Genomic DNA, 18,073 nt, shown 5'->3' on the forward strand with positions numbered 1-18,073 from the left:
TTCAACGTCATCACGCAGATTTTTGGGGGTGTAAATGACGTGGAAACAATGTTGATTCAAACATTTTTCCCCAGTGGGGAGGCACTCACATACATACTTCTTAGACCAATTGTCAAAGTTGGATATATAACATAACTGCACACTCACACAAAAACATACATACATACATAATGCATTTGAATAAGACCTGTTCATAGGCACTATCAAACAGGGATACAGAGACCTAACCATGAGAGAAGCAGTTATACCATGTTGGTATGGATATATGGTATGTACTGTATGTCTGTGTGTTTATTTGCTTGTTTTGTACTTGACTCTCTCTCCCCACCTCCCCACAGGGTAAACAGATAGGTGATTGGATGGAGGGACCACTCACCCTGCCGCTGACCTCTCCCCTCCACCAGCCATTGGCTCCTGACTTGGTGTAGATCTTGACTACGTCACCCTCCTGTAGAGACAGCTCTCTGGTGTCCCTGGAGCTGAAGTCATAGCGGGCTATCGCCACACCCATCACCTTAGGGGTGAACACTGTGGAGAGAGAGAAGAGAGGGGGAGAAAGAAGGGGAAGAGAAGGGGAAGAGAGAGAGAGGGGGGGGAGAAAGTGAGAGAGACAGTGTGAGAGAGAGGGAGAGAGATGGGGGAGAAAGAGAGAGAGACAGTGTGAGAGAGAGGGAGAGAGAGAGAGCGAGAGAGGGGGGAGAAAGAGAGAGAGGGAGAGAGAGAGAGTGAGAGAGGGGGAGAAAGAGAGAGAGACAGTGTGAGAGAGAGGGAGAGAGAGAGAGAGAGCGAGAGAGAGAGAGAGCGAGAGAGGGGGAAGAAAGAGAGAGAGACAGTGTGAGAGAGAGGGGGAGAGAGAGAGAGAGAGTGTGAGAGAGAGGGAGAGAGAGAGAGAGAGAGAGCGAGAGAGGGGGGAGAAAGAGAGAGAGGGAGAGAGAGATAGAGTGAGAGAGGTGGGGAGAAAGAGAGAGAGACAGTGTGAGAGAGAGGGAGAGAGAGAGAGCGAGAGAGAGAGAGAGAGCGAGAGAGGGGGAGAAAGAGAGAGAGACAGTGTGAGAGAGAGGGGGAGAGAGAGAGAGAGAGAGAGCGAGTGAGGGGGAGAAAGAGAGAGAGAGAGTGTGAGAGAGAGAGAGAGAGAGAGAGAGAGAGAGAGAGAGAGAGAGAGAGAGAGAGAGAGAGAGAGAAAAAAAAGCAAATAAAGGAGTGAAGAGAGGAAGAGAAAAGAAAACGAGAGGGATGATTAATCATACACTTCAAAGTAAGAAGTCAGCTTCTACATAAGACCAACTCATATTTGTCTCTCACACTGAGATGGATGTTATCCTCTCTTTCACCCCAGACAGACACCGTCTGGAGGGAGATGTGGAGGCGTGCATAATCGCATCACTCTCTTCTCTCTCCCCCCTTTTCCCCCTGTTTTAGCCCAGCCCCATTTAAATAAATGATATGTGCAAAGCCAGGTCCAAAGGAAGTGTCTGTTTTGATTGTGGACTTGATTGTGTCAACAGCGTAATCCACACTCAAACGGGTGGCTGGGTTAATTACAAACCAGAGCGTTTGGAGGGAGGAACACTAAAAGGTTCCTCCAATCTATCTCTACTTGGATGCTATGTTATCTTTAACAGACCATTGACTGCATACACACAAAAAAGCCTGTTTGCTCTACAATGATGTCCTCATACATTTAGTATGTGTATTGTACAGTACGGTGCTGTGATTAGACCATAGCTTTGTTTTATTATGATGCTTCAACACATCCCATCTGAAATACAGCCAGGAGAGAGAGAGAGAGAGAGAGAGAGAGAGAGAGAGAGAGAGAGGGGGGGGGGGGCGAGAGAGAGAGCGAGAGAGATAGAGAGGGGGGCGAGAGAGAGAGCGAGAGAGAGGGGGGGGGTGAGAGAGAGAGCGAGAGGGGGGGCGAGAGATAGAGCGAGAGGGGGGGCGAGAGATAGAGCGAGAGAGAGAGAAAGAGAAAGGCAGGCTGGCTGGCTGTGTGGACATGTGTGTGTGTGTGTGTGTGTGTGTGTGTGTGTGTGTGTGTGTGTGTGTGTGTGTGTGTGTGTGTCTGCTGTTGCTGATGTGAAATACCTTGGCTTGTGAAGACACGGTAGAGACCGGTCTGTCTGTCTGTCAGTCTATGAGCTGCAGTCATGCACACAGTAAGATAACAATGGGGAAAGACAGATATGGAACTGGAGCTGGTTAGCTCTGCTGTGTACATGGCAGGTTTGGACTGTAATACTACTGCTGCTGTGGAAAGATGCTTCACTGGCCTGACAACTTAAATAGGGCATTTTGATTGGTCTGCAGAGGTGTCATTCAGGGTCACTGGGGTGTGATATGATGACCCAGTCAATCTACTTGGGCCATATCTTGGTGGTAACACAAATACAAACAAACACTATACACATGCACACAGACACACAGACACACACACACACACACACACACACACACACACACACACACACACACACACACACACACACACACACACACACACACACACACACACACACACCACACACACACACACACACACACACACACACACACACACATTCCCAGGCAGATGGAGGGAGCTGAGATGTGAGATGTGGCCCACTGCGCATGCTAAACAGTCAGGGCCCAAAATGAAAGGAGAAGAAATAAAAAGTGGTACCTGTACCTGACCAGAAAGGAGCGGAGGAGGGAGGAACAAAGCTGTAGCCGGCAGGAGTTACATAAGTCAGCCCACAGAGCAATGGGGCTATGGCAAGGGAGGGGCAGGGGAGGGGAGGGGAGGGGAGAAAGCAGGGTAGAGGAGTGGAGGGGAAGAGGGGAGGAAAGGGGAGAAAGCAGGGTAGAGGGGTGGAGGGGAAGAGGGGAGGGGAGAAAGCAGGGTAGAGGGGTGGAGGGGAAGAGGGGAGGAAAGGGGAGAAAGCAGGGTAGAGGGGTGGAGGGGAAGAGGGGAGGGGAGGGGGAGAAAGCAGGGTAGAGGAGTGGAGGGGAAGAGGGGAGGAAAGGGGAGAAAGCAGGGTAGAGGAGTGGAGGGGAAGAGGGGAGGAAAGGGGAGAAAGCAGGGTAGAGGAGTGGAGGGGAAGAGGGGAGGAAAGGGGAGAAAGCAGGGTAGAGGAGTGGAGGGGAAGAGGGGAGGAAAGGGGGAGAAAGCAGGGTAGAGGAGGGGAGGGGAAGAGGGGAGGAAAGGGGAGAAAGCAGGGTAGAGGAGTGGAGGGGAAGAGGGGAGGAAAGGGGAGAAAGCAGGGTAGAGGAGTGGAGGGGAAGAGGGGAGGAAAGGGGAGAAAGCAGGGTAGAGGAGTGGAGGGGAAGAGGGGAGGAAAGAGGAGAAAGCAGGGTAGAGGAGTGGAGGGGAAGAGGGGAGGAAAGGGGAGAAAGCAGGGTAGAGGAGTGGAGGGGAAGAGGGGAGGAAAGGGGAGAAAGCAGGGTAGAGGAGTGGAGGGGAAGAGGGGAGGAAAGGGGAGAAAGCAGGGTAGAGGAGTGGAGGGGAAGAGGGGAGGAAAGGGGAGAAAGCAGGGTAGAGGGGTGGAGGAGAAGAGGGGAGGAAAGGGGAGAAAGCAGGGTAGAGGAGTGGAGGGGAAGAGGGGAGGAAAGGGGAGAAAGCAGGGTAGAGGAGTGGAGGGGAAGAGGGGAGGAAAGGGGAGAAAGCAGGGTAGAGGAGTGGAGGGGAAGAGGGGAGGAAAGGGGAGAAAGCAGGGTAGAGGAGTGGAGGGGAAGAGGGGAGGAAAGGGGAGAAAGCAGGGTAGAGGAGGGGAGGGGAAGAGGGGAGGGGAGGGGAGAAAGCAGGGTAGAGGAGTGGAGGGGAAGAGGGGAGGAAAGGGGAGAAAGCAGGGTAGAGGAGTGGAGGGGAAGAGGGGAGGAAAGGGGAGAAAGCAGGGTAGAGGAGTGGAGGGGAAGAGGGGAGGAAAGAGGAGAAAGCAGGGTAGAGGAGTAGAGGGGAAGAGGGGAGGGTAGAATAAAGGAGAGAGAAGCGAAGGGAAAGCATGTTTAATCCCAACTCAAAGTTTACAGGCAAAAGAAGTAGCTGGCAGCAGAACAGTGCAGTTTGATAAGACATGAAAATATCCTCTGACCAGAAACCCAAACAACCACAGCATCTTCACTGAGCTAAATGATGGTCCCCCTGTAGAATGCTGTGCTGGACTACTTTCCATTTCTATTCAAAAACCCATCCAGGGACAGAACTGAAGTTCAAATCAGTTATTCGAACATGTCCATTCCTTTTAAGAATGTGTTGCTTTCCGATAAATGGACACGTTGATTTATTTAACATACAGTACATTTTTCAAACGCTGCCCATTCATATTTTATGAGATATTGAATTGACATTAATAGCATTGAAATGAAATTTACCCAACTGTGTTTCTTTGTGTCCAGACTGTGTGTGTGTGTGTGTGCGTGTTTACCCCTCTCAAGCACCCTTCCACCCCATGCACCTGCTATCCGCTCTGGCAGTTCTGGCCCTCATCCTGCTACCATATGAATCCCCGTCTGACCAGCAGGCCCAGAGCAATGCAACAGAGCTGATGTCAACCATGCAATATGTTTACCCTGCTCACAGTCACAGGCCTAACGACTGCTGCTATGCAGCCTCACACAGAGACATTTTATTCATGAGCCACCACTGCCTATCCAAACTAACAACCCACTGTCTGCTGTGTTGGGTCATAATCATATGAATACCAACTTCACACACACACACACACACACAAACGAGTGTGCGGGCACGCAAGCAACATACCCACCACCAACCAGACTCCCTGGTCAACTCTCGCAAGCATATCCTCTAAAAATTATATATTAGAAAGAAGCTCATTGAAAGCCAAGCCTGGTTTCTATCACAGCGGGGGAGATCAGAGGAGAAATCTGATGAGCATTTTAATATCTGTAGGTTATATCTCTCTCTCCTCTGCAGGAAATATGTTTCCTTACGACCGCATACTGTGTCCTCTGAGGAGCCAGCTTCCTCTAGACACATACTGTATCATGCAGGTAATAACCTACATATTACCCATGTGTGATGGACCACCAGCGATGCTAAGGTCCCCAAGAGAGTTGATTAAGGTTGTTACCCAGTAACTTTCTCCAAATTCCCTGGTTTGCCAAACTTCCTGCCTATTCCATCCTGCTTATTCCATCCTGCTTATTCCATCCTGCTTATTCCATCCTGCTTATTCCATCCTGCTCATTCCATCCTGCTCATTCCATTTTCCAACTGGGAAGTCTGATGCTGCTAGGGTTGATGATGGTATAAATCGACAGGGACCAGGAGGGTTTTGAGATATGTAGACATACACAGCAGAGTCATGTCCAAAACAGAACATAAACTGCATTGGCATTTCAGTCATGTTGGTAGAAATGAACAACTGAACAAAAGAGTGATTTACTACAAGTAAAGAATGGAGCTGAATTCTATGAGTCGGGGCCTTAGAGAGGATGAGAGAGAAGGAGAGAGAAGGATAGAGGATGAGAGAGGAGGAGAGGATGAGAGAGAGAAGGAGAGCGAAGGATAGAGGATGAGAGAGAGGGAGAGGATGAGAGAGAAGGAGAGCGAAGGATAGAGGATGAGAGAGGAGGAGAGAGAAGGAGAGAGGATGATAGAGAAGGAGAGGATGAGAGAGGAGGAGAGGATGAGAGAGAAGGAGAGCGAACGATAGAGGATGAGAGAGAAGGAGAGGATGAGAGAGAAGGAGAGCGAAGGATAGAGGATGAGAGAGCAGGAGAGAGAAGGATAGAGGATGAGAGAGAAGGAGAGGATGAGAGAGAAGGAGAGCGAAGGATAGAGGATGAGAGAGCAGGAGAGAGAAGGAGAGAGGATGATAGAGAAGGAGAGGATGAGAGAGGAGGAGAGGATGAGAGAGAAGGAGAGCGAACGATAGAGGATGAGAGAGAAGGAGAGGATGAGAGAGAAGGAGAGCGAAGGATAGAGGATGAGAGAGGAGGAGAGCGAAGGATAGAGGATGAGAGAGAAGGAGAGGATGAGAGAGAAGGAGAGCGAAGGAGAGATAACAAAAATAGAGAGAGAAAACAAACAGGTTGGAATTCAGTTCTCTCAGTGAGGGACGAGTTGTTCCCCAACCTTCCTCTCTGTATGTGTGTTTGTTTTTCGACCGAGAGACATTCAAGAGCCATTTGAGTGACAAGCGAAATGAAAAGTGAGACATGCAGCATCCAGCTTCCGACTCACTATGATCCTCTGTCTTTCTGTTCTGTCGTGTTTCCCCAGCACTTTGCAACACGACCTTCAGCGAATCCTGGGAGTTTTTCTTGCGCTTTTCACACGGTGACATATGGTGCTACAATGAAATCTAATCTCAGCACTGATTGCGATGCGTCATAAACTCTCCATCAACCCCAGAGAGAGGCTCCAGTGCTGCGGGTGTGCTGCCGGCGTCGCGTACTGCATTTAACCCTTCCTCACCAATGGGGTCTAACATGCAACTTCTTTGTCTTTGCTGTCTTCTTATCCACGCTGTAACAGCAGTACGGGACTATCCAGTATTCATGATATACAGTAACACAGTGCTACTAACACCGTTTTAACTGACAGGGACCACCACTATATTCTGACTCTGATTGAGAATCACTTCTATTAAAACTAGAACTAGAACAGATTCAGAACCATCCAGTCCACAAACCAGTCCACAAAATCAGTCCACAAACCAGTCCACAAACTAGTCCACAAAACCAGTCCCACACCAGACCACAAATTAGTCCACAAAACCAGTCAACACACCAGTCCACAAACCAGTCCACAAACCAGTTCACAAACCAGTCCACAAACAGAAAGTGTCAGATACAATACACTATTTGATTATAGTACACATTATTGAGCCAATGTCTTGCTAATTTCACTATACAACTATTCCAAAACAAACTGTTCAAAATGTCATTTGTTTCGTCATACAACATATTCTAAGCAACAAAAACGACCAGCTAATGACTAATTAAATCTGCCAATGAGAGATTGAATGAGAGATTGAAATTGGAGCAATCATAATCATCCGGTGAACCACCTGTCTTCTCTCCAGGTGTGTTGCTGTGCTCACCGTGAAATGTCACCCAGCACACACTCTTTACCCAAGACTTATCAGCCAGCTATCGCAGCCATAGCAACACCATTCTAAGCCAGGTTTCTGTGGTACTGTTCATAACAAACTCTCCTGTTTTTTCTACTAAACCTGCTTCTAGAACTGCCACTAGACCTCCATCCCTTTTCTAGACAGTAAAAAGCCTGTTTCTAGAACTGTCACTAGACCTCCATCCTGTCTCTAGACAGTAAAAAGCCTGTTTCTAGAACTGCCACGAGACCTCCATCCTGTCTCTAGACAGTGAAAAGCCTGTTTCTAGAACTGTCACTAGACCTCCATCCTGTCTCTAGACAGCGAAAAGCCTGTTTCTAGAACTGCCACGAGACCTCCATCCCGTCTCTAGACAGTAAAAAGCCTGTTTCTAGAACTGCCACTAGACCTGCATCCCCTCTCGAGACAGTAGAAAGCCTGTTTCTAGAACTGCCACTAGACCTCCATCCCTTCTCTAGACAGTAAAAAGCCTGTTTCTAGAACTGCCACTAGACTTCCATCCCTTCTCTAGACAGTAAAAAGCCTGTTTCTAGAACTGCCACTAGACCTCCATCCCTTCTCTAGACAGTAAAAAGCCTGTTTCTAGAACTGCCACTAGACCTCCATCCCGTCTCTAGACAGTAAAAAGCATGTTTCTAGAACTGCCACTAGACCTTCATCCCTTCTCTAGACAGTGAAAAGCCTGTTTCTAGAACTGCCACTAGACCTTCATCCCTTCTCCAGACAGTAAAAAGCCTGTTTCTAGAACTGCCACTAGACCTTCATCCCTTCTCCAGACAGTAAAAAGCCTGTTTCTAGAACTGCCACTAGACCTCCATCCCTTCTCTACAGTAAAAAGCCTGTTTCTAGAACTGCCACTAGACCTCCATCCCTTCTCTAGACAGTAAAAAAAGAGCAGTATACAGTATAATTTGTCTCAGCAAAGAGCTTATCCAAAACAAAGCCATGCATGAATGTACCTAGCCAACTATCTCTCCTGGGAGGTTAGTATTCAGCGTCACGGTAGGCAGTCATCACATGATAGGAACCAAAATTTAATGATGAAGTGTTTGATTGTTATTTGCAGGTCCTGACTACAGACCTAAAGGAGGCAGTGCCTTTATGTGTACACTGAAAAAAGGGTTCCAAAAGGGTTCTGCGACTGTACCCATAGGAGAACCATTTTAGGTTCCAGATAGAATCCTTTTTAAGGTCTTTTGGGAACCCAAAATTGTTCTACTTGGAACCAAAAAGGGCTCTTCAAAGGTATCTCATATAGGGAGAGCCAAATAACCTTTTTTGGTTCTAGATAGCACCTTTTTTTCTAAGAGTGTAGTGTTGTACTGTGTTCGTGCTGTGTTGTTTTTATACTCACTATTTCCTCCGGGTCTGTTGGTGTGGAGCACAGCAGCATTCTCCTGCTCTCTGTAGGGGAACTGCAGTGTGGTGTCCAGGCTTCTGAAGCCTTCCCTCAATGAATGGTGTTTGTAGTACTCAATTAGTTCCTGTAACACACACACACACACACACACACACACACACACACACACACACACACACACACACACACACACACACACACACACACACACACACACACACACACACACACACACACACACACACACAGGCACACATGCAGGCACACACACACACACATTCTCACAGTTAGCCAAATAGCCTCACACAACAATACCATTGGCATGAAAATTATTTATGAAAAAATAGTAGTGTTTTCTATATACAGTGCCTTTCGAAAGTATTCGGCCCCCTTGAACTTTGCGACCTTTTGCCACATTTCAGGCTTCAAACATAAAGATATAAAAATGTATTTTTTTGTGAAGAATCAACAACAAGTGGGACACAATCATGAAGTGCTGGATATTTCAAACTTTTTTAACAAATCAAAAACTGAAAAATTGGGCGTGCAAAATTATTCAGCCCCTTTACTTTCAGTGCAGCAAAGTTCAGTGAGGATCTCTGAATGATCCAATGTTGACCTAAATGAGTAATGAGGATAAATACAATCCACCTGTGTGTAATCAAGTCAAAGTATAAATGCACCTGCACTGTGATAGTCTCAGAGGTCCGTTAAAAGCGCAGAGAGCATCATGAAGAACAAGGAACACACCAGGCAGGTCCGAGATACTGTTGTGAAGAAGTTTAAAGCAGGATTTGGATACAAAAAGATTTCCCAAGCTTTAAACATCCCAAGGAGCACTGTGCAAGCGATAATATTGAAATGGAAGGAGTATCAGACCACTGCAAATCTACCAAGACCTGGCCATCCCTCTAAACTTTCAGCTCATACAAGGAGAAGACTGATCAAAGATGCAGCCAAGAGGCCCATGATCACTCTGGATGAACTGCAGAGATCTACAGCCGAGGTGGGAGACTCTGTCCATAGGACAGCGTTCAGTCGTATATTGCACAAATCTGGCCTTTATGGAAGAGTGGCAAGAAGAACGCCATTTCTTAAAGATATCCATAAAATGTGTTGTTTAAAGTTTGCCACAAGCCACCTGGGACACACACCAAACATGTGGAAGAAGGTGCTCTGGTCAGATGAAACAAAATTGAACTTTTTGGCAACAATGCAAAACGTTATGTTTGGTGTAAAAGCAACACAGCTCATCACCCTGAACACACCATCTCCACTGTCAAACATGGTGGTGGCAGCATCATGGTTTGGGCCTGCTTTTCTTCAGCAGGGACAGGGAAGATGGGTAAAATTGATGGGAAGATGGATGGAGCCAAATACAGGACCATTCTGGAAGAAAACCTGATGGAGTCTGCAAAAGACCTGAGACTGGGACGGAGATTTGTCTTCCAACAAGACAATGATCCAAAACATAAAGCAAAATCTACAATGAAATGGTTCAAAAATAAACATATCCAGTTGTTAGAATGGCCAAGTCAAAGTCCAGACCTGAATCCAATCGAGAATCTGTGGAAAGAACTGAAAACTGCTGTTCACAAATGCTCTCCATCCAACCTCACTGAGCTCGAGCTATTTTGCAAGGAGGAATGGGAAAAGATTTCAGTCTCTCGATGTGCAAAACTGATAGAGACATACCCCAAGCAACTTACAGCTGTAATCGCAGCAAAAGGTGGCGCTACAAAGTATTAACTTAAGGGGGCTGAATAATTTTGCACGCCCAATTTTCCAGTTTTTGATTTGTTAAAAAAGTTTGAAATATCCAATAAATGTCGTTCCACTTCATGATTGTGTCCCACTTGTTGTTGATTCTTCACAAAAAAATACAGTTTTATATCTTTATGTTTGAAGCCTGAAATGTGGCAAAAGGTCGCAAAGTTCAAGGGGGCCGAATACTTTCGCAAGGCACTGTAATTCTAAATCTGTTTTAAAATGTCCTCTGTCCAATACCAATTAAATTAAATCAACAAAATGATTAACTTAATATGAAGATTAAAAGTTTGGGTGAAATAAAACTAGCATACACGTACAGAGTAGGACTAACAGTAAAATCTCATTTCTAACCGCAGCTGAAGGAAACACAATCCTGGGTGAATAGAAGGGAGAGAACACATCCAATCCACCCTGGACCGATCCCTGTCTATAACTCTCTACAAGGCCTGCGGGCAGTAAAGTAAACCACACCAGTAATCCACCTCTAATCAGAGCTATTTTCACACAGCAAGGGGCTAAAAATAAATTCATGTTTTGACATTTAATTAAAGAAACGCTGAGTGATTTATTTATGTGCGAAATGCAGAGGTGGTGCTGTGAAAGGGAAACAGACTCACTAATATACTCCTGAACTTCTTGTTCTCTGCGATGTGGAAGCAGGCATCTCTGGTCAGGATCTTGATGTGCTTCACGTCATTGCTGTACCTGTGGGCCATGAATAAGGGATGAGTGTAATGTTCTGGTGATCATTGAGATCGATCCCCCAGTAGACCCATGCGGAGCGACCGCTGCCATGGTAATGTATGGGCCCAAAGGTTTCTGCAGCCTGGTCTCATAGACTACACGTTACATAGTAACTGTAAACCAGGGACACGCAAATTAGTATGAAATGTTACGAATGGTATGTTAACATAAAACAGAAGATAAATTAAGGCAAAAACAAAAGGAGGGTGAATGGTAGGGTTGGATGGGTGTGCATATAACGCAAACGTCTAGCAACCGAAAAGTTGCGTGTTTGAATCGCTGCAAGGACAACTTTAGCATTTCAGCTAATTAGCAACTTTTCAACTACTTGCTACTTTTTTAATTACTTTGCTACTATTTAGCATGTTAGCTAACCTTTCCCCTAATCCTAATCCTAACCTTAACCCTTTCAGCTAACCCTTCCCCTAAACCTAACCTTAACCCTTTAACCTAATTCCTAATCTTAACCCTAACCTTTGGGTTTGGCTTTCTAAACTTTGAAAATTGTTAATCATCAGTTATACTGGAGACATGAGGGGTGATAAAGTCTGGGTCTACACCAGAAGTGAATGGTTATCTGTAGGAGGAAGGTATATGGTGGATGTAATTAAGCTTGGAATGTATTGAGTAAAGGAAGTATAATCACATGTTGGCAGGCACTGATAAGGATGGAGAGCAGTGGATTAGTGAGAAAGGGGGTCGAGGTCAGGTCAGGTCACCTTAAGGGAGAAGGAACAGTTTGTGTCCCGTATCACTTACAGTTGAAGTCAGAATTTTACATACACCTTAGCCAAATACATTTAAACTCAGTTTTTCACAGTTCCTGACATTTCATCCAAGTAAAAAGTCCCTGTCTTAGGTCAGTTAGGATCACCACTTTATTTTAAGAGTGTGAAATGTCAGAATAATAGTAGAGAGAATGATGTAGTTCAGCTTTTATTTCTTTCATCACATTCCCAGTGGGCCAGAAGTTTACATACATTCAATTGGTAGCATGGCCTTTAAATTGTTTAACTTGGGTCAAACGTTTTGGGTAGCCTTCCACAAGCTTCCCACAATTAGTTGGGGGAATTTTGGCCCATTCCTCTTGACAGAGCTGGTGTAACTGAGTCAGGTTTGTAAGGCCTACTTGCTCGCACACACTGTTTAAGTTCTGCCCGCAAATCCTCTATAGGATTGAGGTCAGGGCTTTGTGATGGCCACTCCAATACCTTGACTTTGTTGTCCTTAAGCCATTTTGCCACAACTTTTGAAGTATGCTTGGGGTCATTGTCCATTTGGAAGACCCATTTGCCACTAAGCTTAAACTTCCTGACTGATGTCTTGAGATGTTGCTTCAATATATCCACATAATTTTCCTCCCTCATGAAGCCATCTATTATGTGACGTGCACCAGTCCCTCCTGCAGGAAAGCACAACCACAACATAATGCTGCCACCCCCATGCTTCACGGTTGGGATGGTGTTCTTCGGCTTGCAATCCTCCCCCTTTATCCTCCAAGCATAACGATGGTCATTATGGCCAAACAGTTCTATTTTTGTTTCATCAGACCAGAAGACATTTCTCCAAAAAGTACGATCTTTGTCCTCATGTGCAGTTACAAAACGTAGTCTGGCGGTTTTGGAGCAGTGGCTTCTTCCTTGCTGAGCGGCCTTTCAGGTTATGTCAATATAGGACTCATTTTACTGTGGATATAGATTTTGTACCTGTTTCCTCCAACATCTTCACAAGGTCCTTTGCTGTTGTTCTGTGATTGATTTGCACTTTTCGCACCAAAGTACGTTAATCTCTAGGAGACAGAACGTGTCTCCTTCCTGAGCGGTATGATGACTGCGTGGTCCCATGGTGTTTATACTTGCGTACTATTGTTTGTACAGATGAACGCGGTACCTTCAGGTGTTTGGAAATTGCTCCCAAGGATGAACTAGACTTGTGGAGGTCTACATTATTTTTTCTGAGGTCTTGGCTGATTTCTTTTGATTTTCCCATGATGTCAAGCAAAGAGGCACTGAGTTTGAAGGTAGGCCTTGAAAAACATCCACAGGTACACCTCCAATTGACTCAAATGATGTCAATGAACTTATCAGAAGCTTCTAAAGCCATGACATACATTTCTGGAATTTTCCAAGCTGTTTAAAGGCACAGTCAACTTAGTGTATGTAAACTTCTGACCCACTGGAATTGTGATACAGTGAATTATAAGTGAAATAATCTGTCTGTAAACAATTGTTGGAAAAATTACTTTTTTTTGTCATGCACAAAGTAGATGTCCTAACCGACTTGACACAGCTATAGTTTGGTATTAACAAGAAATTGAAAAACAAGTTTTAATGACTCCAACCTAAGTGTATGTAAACTTCCGACTTCCTGCCTAGTATTAAATATGTAATGTTTAGAGAGAAGGAAGAGACTCCACCAAAATTGGGGTATATATAACCACTGGTGGAAATATGTATATGTCTTATGCAGCTGTATGACCCAATGGGAGAACAAACTTGGTTTAAGCTTTACTAATCGTCTGTGAGTTTTAATAGGTTCATTAAGGAACCTGAAACCATAACCCTATAACCTAGCTAACGTTAGCCAGATAGCTAAAGCTAGCGTTAGCCCCCTACCTAATGTTAGCCACAAAAAATGAGAATTTGTTCGTAACATATCATATGAAATGGATGATGGATACCCACAAATGAATACATACCATACGAAACGTAACATATCATACGAAATGCCCAGGTTGGGTTTCTGACACATGAGTGATGGAGAGGGGGTGTGTGTGTGTGTGTGTGTGTGTGTGTGTGTGTGTGTGTGTGTGTGTGTGTGTATGTGTGTGTGTATATGTGTGTAGACGTCGTTAGACAGGGGCACCATTCCTCATTACCAGTTGGTATTCACGGGACCAGGGGTGGGGGCTGATGGAAGGGCAGTCGCCCCCATTTAGAGGGTATCAGCAGGGCAGAGTGGGGCAGGGAGGAGGGGAGGGTATGGAGGGTATAGAGACACAGAGCCAATAGAGTCAGCCCCCTTTGTCTGTCTCTCTCAAAGAAAGCCCTGTCCTCTCTTGATCTCTATTAGTCTCCATTATTATCCTCTTATCTCCCTCTTAGAGCCGTAATCCCCCAATAATATGGCCTAATCCATATTCTACGCACCAAAACAAACCCCAGTGACGGGCCTATTGTACACTGAAATGCCAGAGCTTAATTTAGACTGACTGGACCTTCTTGGCTGGAGTCGCTGTAGCTTGTGGAAGGAAGGCGGCAGGGACTCAATAGCACAGCAGTGTGATGCAGAGCCAAGGATAGGGCATTGTCTGTTTCAAACACTTTCTTAATGTAGTTTCCACGCAGATGCAGAGTTTTATTTTTTCTCTTTTCCTCCTGTTTTCTTTGTGATGGTTTAAATAACCTTGAGCAGGCTGTCTAACAGTCTCTCTGGGTTTCTTCACCAGTGCTGCAGCGGCATGCTTCACACGCGAGCAATTAAGACTTCAGCTCTGGTGAAACTGGAAGGCATTGAAAAGCTCTGCCTTCGTAAGAGAGGAAAAAGGAGGAGAGGAATTAAGTGGAGTTGAAGGGAATGTTTCAAGCAGCCTCTCAGAGCAGCTCTCTCTCTCTCTCTCTCTCTCTCTCTCTCTCTCCCTCTCCCACTCTCCCTCTCTCTCTCTATCTCTCTCTCTCTCTCTCTCTCTCTCTCTCTCGCTCAGCTCTACCGGCTCCCTTCAGGGAAGAAGTGTCGCAACCCAACTTGGGGCAGAAACGGCGGCAGGTAGCCTACAGTGGCAGGTAGCCTAGTGGTTAGAGCGTTGGGCCTGTAACTGAAAGAACACTAGTTTGAATACCCGAGCTGATGAAAAATCTGCTGATGTGCCCTTGGGCAAGGCACTTAAACCTATAACTATGTACTAGGTACTATGCACCTAGTACTATCAAATCAAATCAAATGTTATTTGTCACATACACATGGTTAGCAGATGTTAATGCGAGTGTAGCGAAATGCTTGTGCTTCTAGTTCCGACAATGCAGTAATAACTTTCCATTGGGTCATACAGCTGCATAAGACATATACATAGTACTATGGCTGACCCTGTAAAACAACACTGCACCTATCCGGAGTATGTGACAATAAAACATCTAGTTTTTTTACCCTGCGTATCATTGGCATGTTTCAACCTGTCTGAACATACAGGACTGTAATCTGTCGATCTACAGCATACAAACAGCCTGGGGGCACTGAAATGATACAGTGATAACATGCAAAAGTCTTATTTTCCCATCTACTTCACATGGGGTTTACATGTGCTTGCAGCAATGCTACACGGAACGTTCTTTTTAACGCACAATACAATGTATGTATTGTCCAATGCCGTCCTTCAGCCCATGCACTTATCCAGAGCAGCGCAACATACAGTACAGTCTGTGCAGAAAGTCAATGGGAGGACTGAACTAGCATCTCACTAGCACTGACAGAACTAATAATTAACGCAAGCTTTAAGAGGACTATTTGCAGGGTGTGATTGTGCTGTACTATACTGTGTGTGCTGTGCTGAGCTGTGTTGTACTATGCTATGCTATTCTGTGTTGTACTGTGCTATGCTATTCTGTGCTGTGCTGTACTGTGCTGTACTGTGCTGTACTGTGCTGTACTGTGCTATGTGTGCTGAGCTGTGTTGTGTTGTGCTGTGAATGCTGTACTGTACTGTGCTCTACTGTGCTGTCCTATGCTATGTGTGCTGAGCTGTGCTGTGTTGTGCTGTGAATGCTGTACTGTACTGTGCTGTACTGTGCTATACTGTGCTGTGATGTACTGTGCTGTACTGTGCTGTACTATGCTGTGTGTGCTGAGTTGTGCTGTGTTGTGCTGTGAATGCTGTACTGTGCTATACTGTGCTGTACCATGCTGTACTGTGCTGTACCATGCTGTACTGTGCTGTACTGTGCTGTACCATGCTGTACTGTACTGTGCTGTGCTGTGCCATGCTGTACTGTGCTGTGCCATGCTGTACTGTGCTGTGCCATGCTGTACTGTACTGTGCTGTGCCATGCTGTACTGTGCTGTACCATGCTATACTGCGCCATGCTGTACTGTGCTGTGCCATGCTGTACTGTGCTGTGCCATGCTGTACTGTACTGTACTGTGCTGTGCTATACTGTACATTGCTGTAATGTGCTGTGCCATGCTGTACTGTGATGTACCATGCTGTACTGTGATGTACCATGCTGTACTGTGATGTGCCATGCTGTACTGTGATGTACCATGATGTACTGTGATGTACCACGCTGTACTGTGATGTACCATGCTGTACTGTGCTGTGCCATGCTGTACTGTGCTGTACCATGTTGTACATTGCTGTACTGTGCTGTGCCATGCTGTACTGTGCTGTGCCATGTTGTACTGTGCTGTACTGTACTGTGCCATGCTGTACTGTGATGTACCATGCTGTACTGTGCTGTATCATGCTGTACTGTGATGTACCATGCTGTACTGTGCTGTACCATGCTGTATGGTGCTGTACCATGCTGTACTGTGCTGTACCATGCTGTACTGTGCTGTACCATGTTGCTCACTTACTTGATGCTGATGGCGTACTCTGTGAACTCGCGGCTCCGGTGGCGGACCAGGTAGGTGCTGTTCCCTCTGTTGATCAGCTCTGCCTCAGCCTGAAGTCTCTCCATGGGCCCAGCAAACCTACAGTCCAGGAGGCACTGACAGTTACAGAACTATATATACATACACAGGGAGCCATACAGTATGACACCTGTAAGTGCCTCTGAGGAGATGAATAAAGCAGCATTGAATTGAAATGGGGGGTTAGATATACTGAGAAACACAGAGGACACATCTAGTGACAGAACAACTACCACACAGTCTAACCTACACTCACAAATAAGGATTTTACTCAACTATAGCCTACAATTAATGGTGTGGTAACTTGATAATTAATGGTATGGAAACTTGATAATTAATAGTGTGGTAACTCGAAAATTAATGGTATGGTAACTTGATAATTAATGGTGTGGTAACTTGATAATGGTATGGTAACTTGATAAGTACTGGTATGGTAACTTGATAATTAATGGTGTGGTAACTTGATAATGGTATGGTAACTTGATAATTAATGGTATGGTAACTTGATAATTAATGGTATGGTAACTTGATAATTAATGGTGTGGTAACTTGATAATTAATGGTAACTTGATAATTAATGGTGTGGTAACTTGATAATTAATGGTGTGGTAACTTGATAATGGTATGGTAACTTGATAATTAATGGTGTGGTAACTTGATAATGGTATGGTAACTTGATAATTAATGGTGTGGTAACTTGATAATGGTATGGTAACTTGATCATTAATGGTGTGGTAACTTGATAATTAATGGTGTGGTAACTTGATAATGGTATGGTAACTTGATAATTAATGGTGTGGTAACTTGATAATGGTATGGTAACTTGATAATTAATGGTGTGGTAACTTGATAATGGTATGGTAACTTGATAATTAATGGTATGGTAACTTGATAATTAATGGTATGGTAACTTGATAATTAATGGTATGGTAACTTGATAATTAATAGTGTGGTAACTCGATAATTAATGGTATGGTAACTTGATAATTAATGGTATGGTAACTCTATAATTAATGGTGTGGTAACTTGATAACTAATAGTGTGGTAACTCGATAATTAATGGTATGGTAACGTGATAATTAATGGTGTGGTAACTTGATAATGGTATGGTAACTTGATAAGTAATGGTATGGTAACTTGATAATTAATGGTGTGGTAACTTGATAATTAATGGTGTGGTAACTTGATAATGGTATGGTAACTTGATAAGTAATGGTATGGTAACGTGATAATTAATGGTGTGGTAACTTGATAATTAATGGTGTGGTAACTTGATAATTAATGGTATGGTAACTTGATAATTAATGGTGTGGTAACTTGATAATTAATGGTGTGGTAACTTGATAATTAATGGTGTGGTAACTTGATAATTAATGGTATGGTAACTTGATAATTAATGGTGTGGTAACTTGATAATTAATGGTATGGTAACTTGATAATTAATGGTGTGGTAACTTGATAATTAATGGAGTGGTAACTTGATAATTAATGGTGTGGT

The 18,073-nt window shown here is 44.8% G+C and overlaps 1 protein-coding gene across 2 annotated transcripts in view; it reads right to left on the minus strand.

The window, feature by feature from the left end:
- LOC135522699 (guanine nucleotide exchange factor VAV3) overlaps positions 1-18,073 on the minus strand; it is a 145,127-nt gene that overhangs the window by 5,795 nt on the left and 121,259 nt on the right. The window contains exons 23-27 of one of the 2 annotated variants that reach the window (XM_064949209.1): positions 16,519-16,635; positions 10,824-10,911; positions 8,431-8,560; positions 2,666-2,746; positions 377-528 (exon numbers count right to left, since the gene is read on the minus strand). In XM_064949209.1, coding sequence (XP_064805281.1) covers positions 377-528; positions 2,666-2,746; positions 8,431-8,560; positions 10,824-10,911; positions 16,519-16,635 — 568 coding nt within the window. The remainder of the gene's footprint in view (positions 1-376; positions 529-2,665; positions 2,747-8,430; positions 8,561-10,823; positions 10,912-16,518; positions 16,636-18,073) is intronic. The other variant, XM_064949211.1, reaches the window with a different exon arrangement.

Source organism: Oncorhynchus masou, chromosome 30 (genome assembly GCF_036934945.1).
Source record: "Oncorhynchus masou masou isolate Uvic2021 chromosome 30, UVic_Omas_1.1, whole genome shotgun sequence".
Taxonomy (NCBI): Eukaryota; Metazoa; Chordata; class Actinopteri; order Salmoniformes; family Salmonidae; genus Oncorhynchus; species Oncorhynchus masou.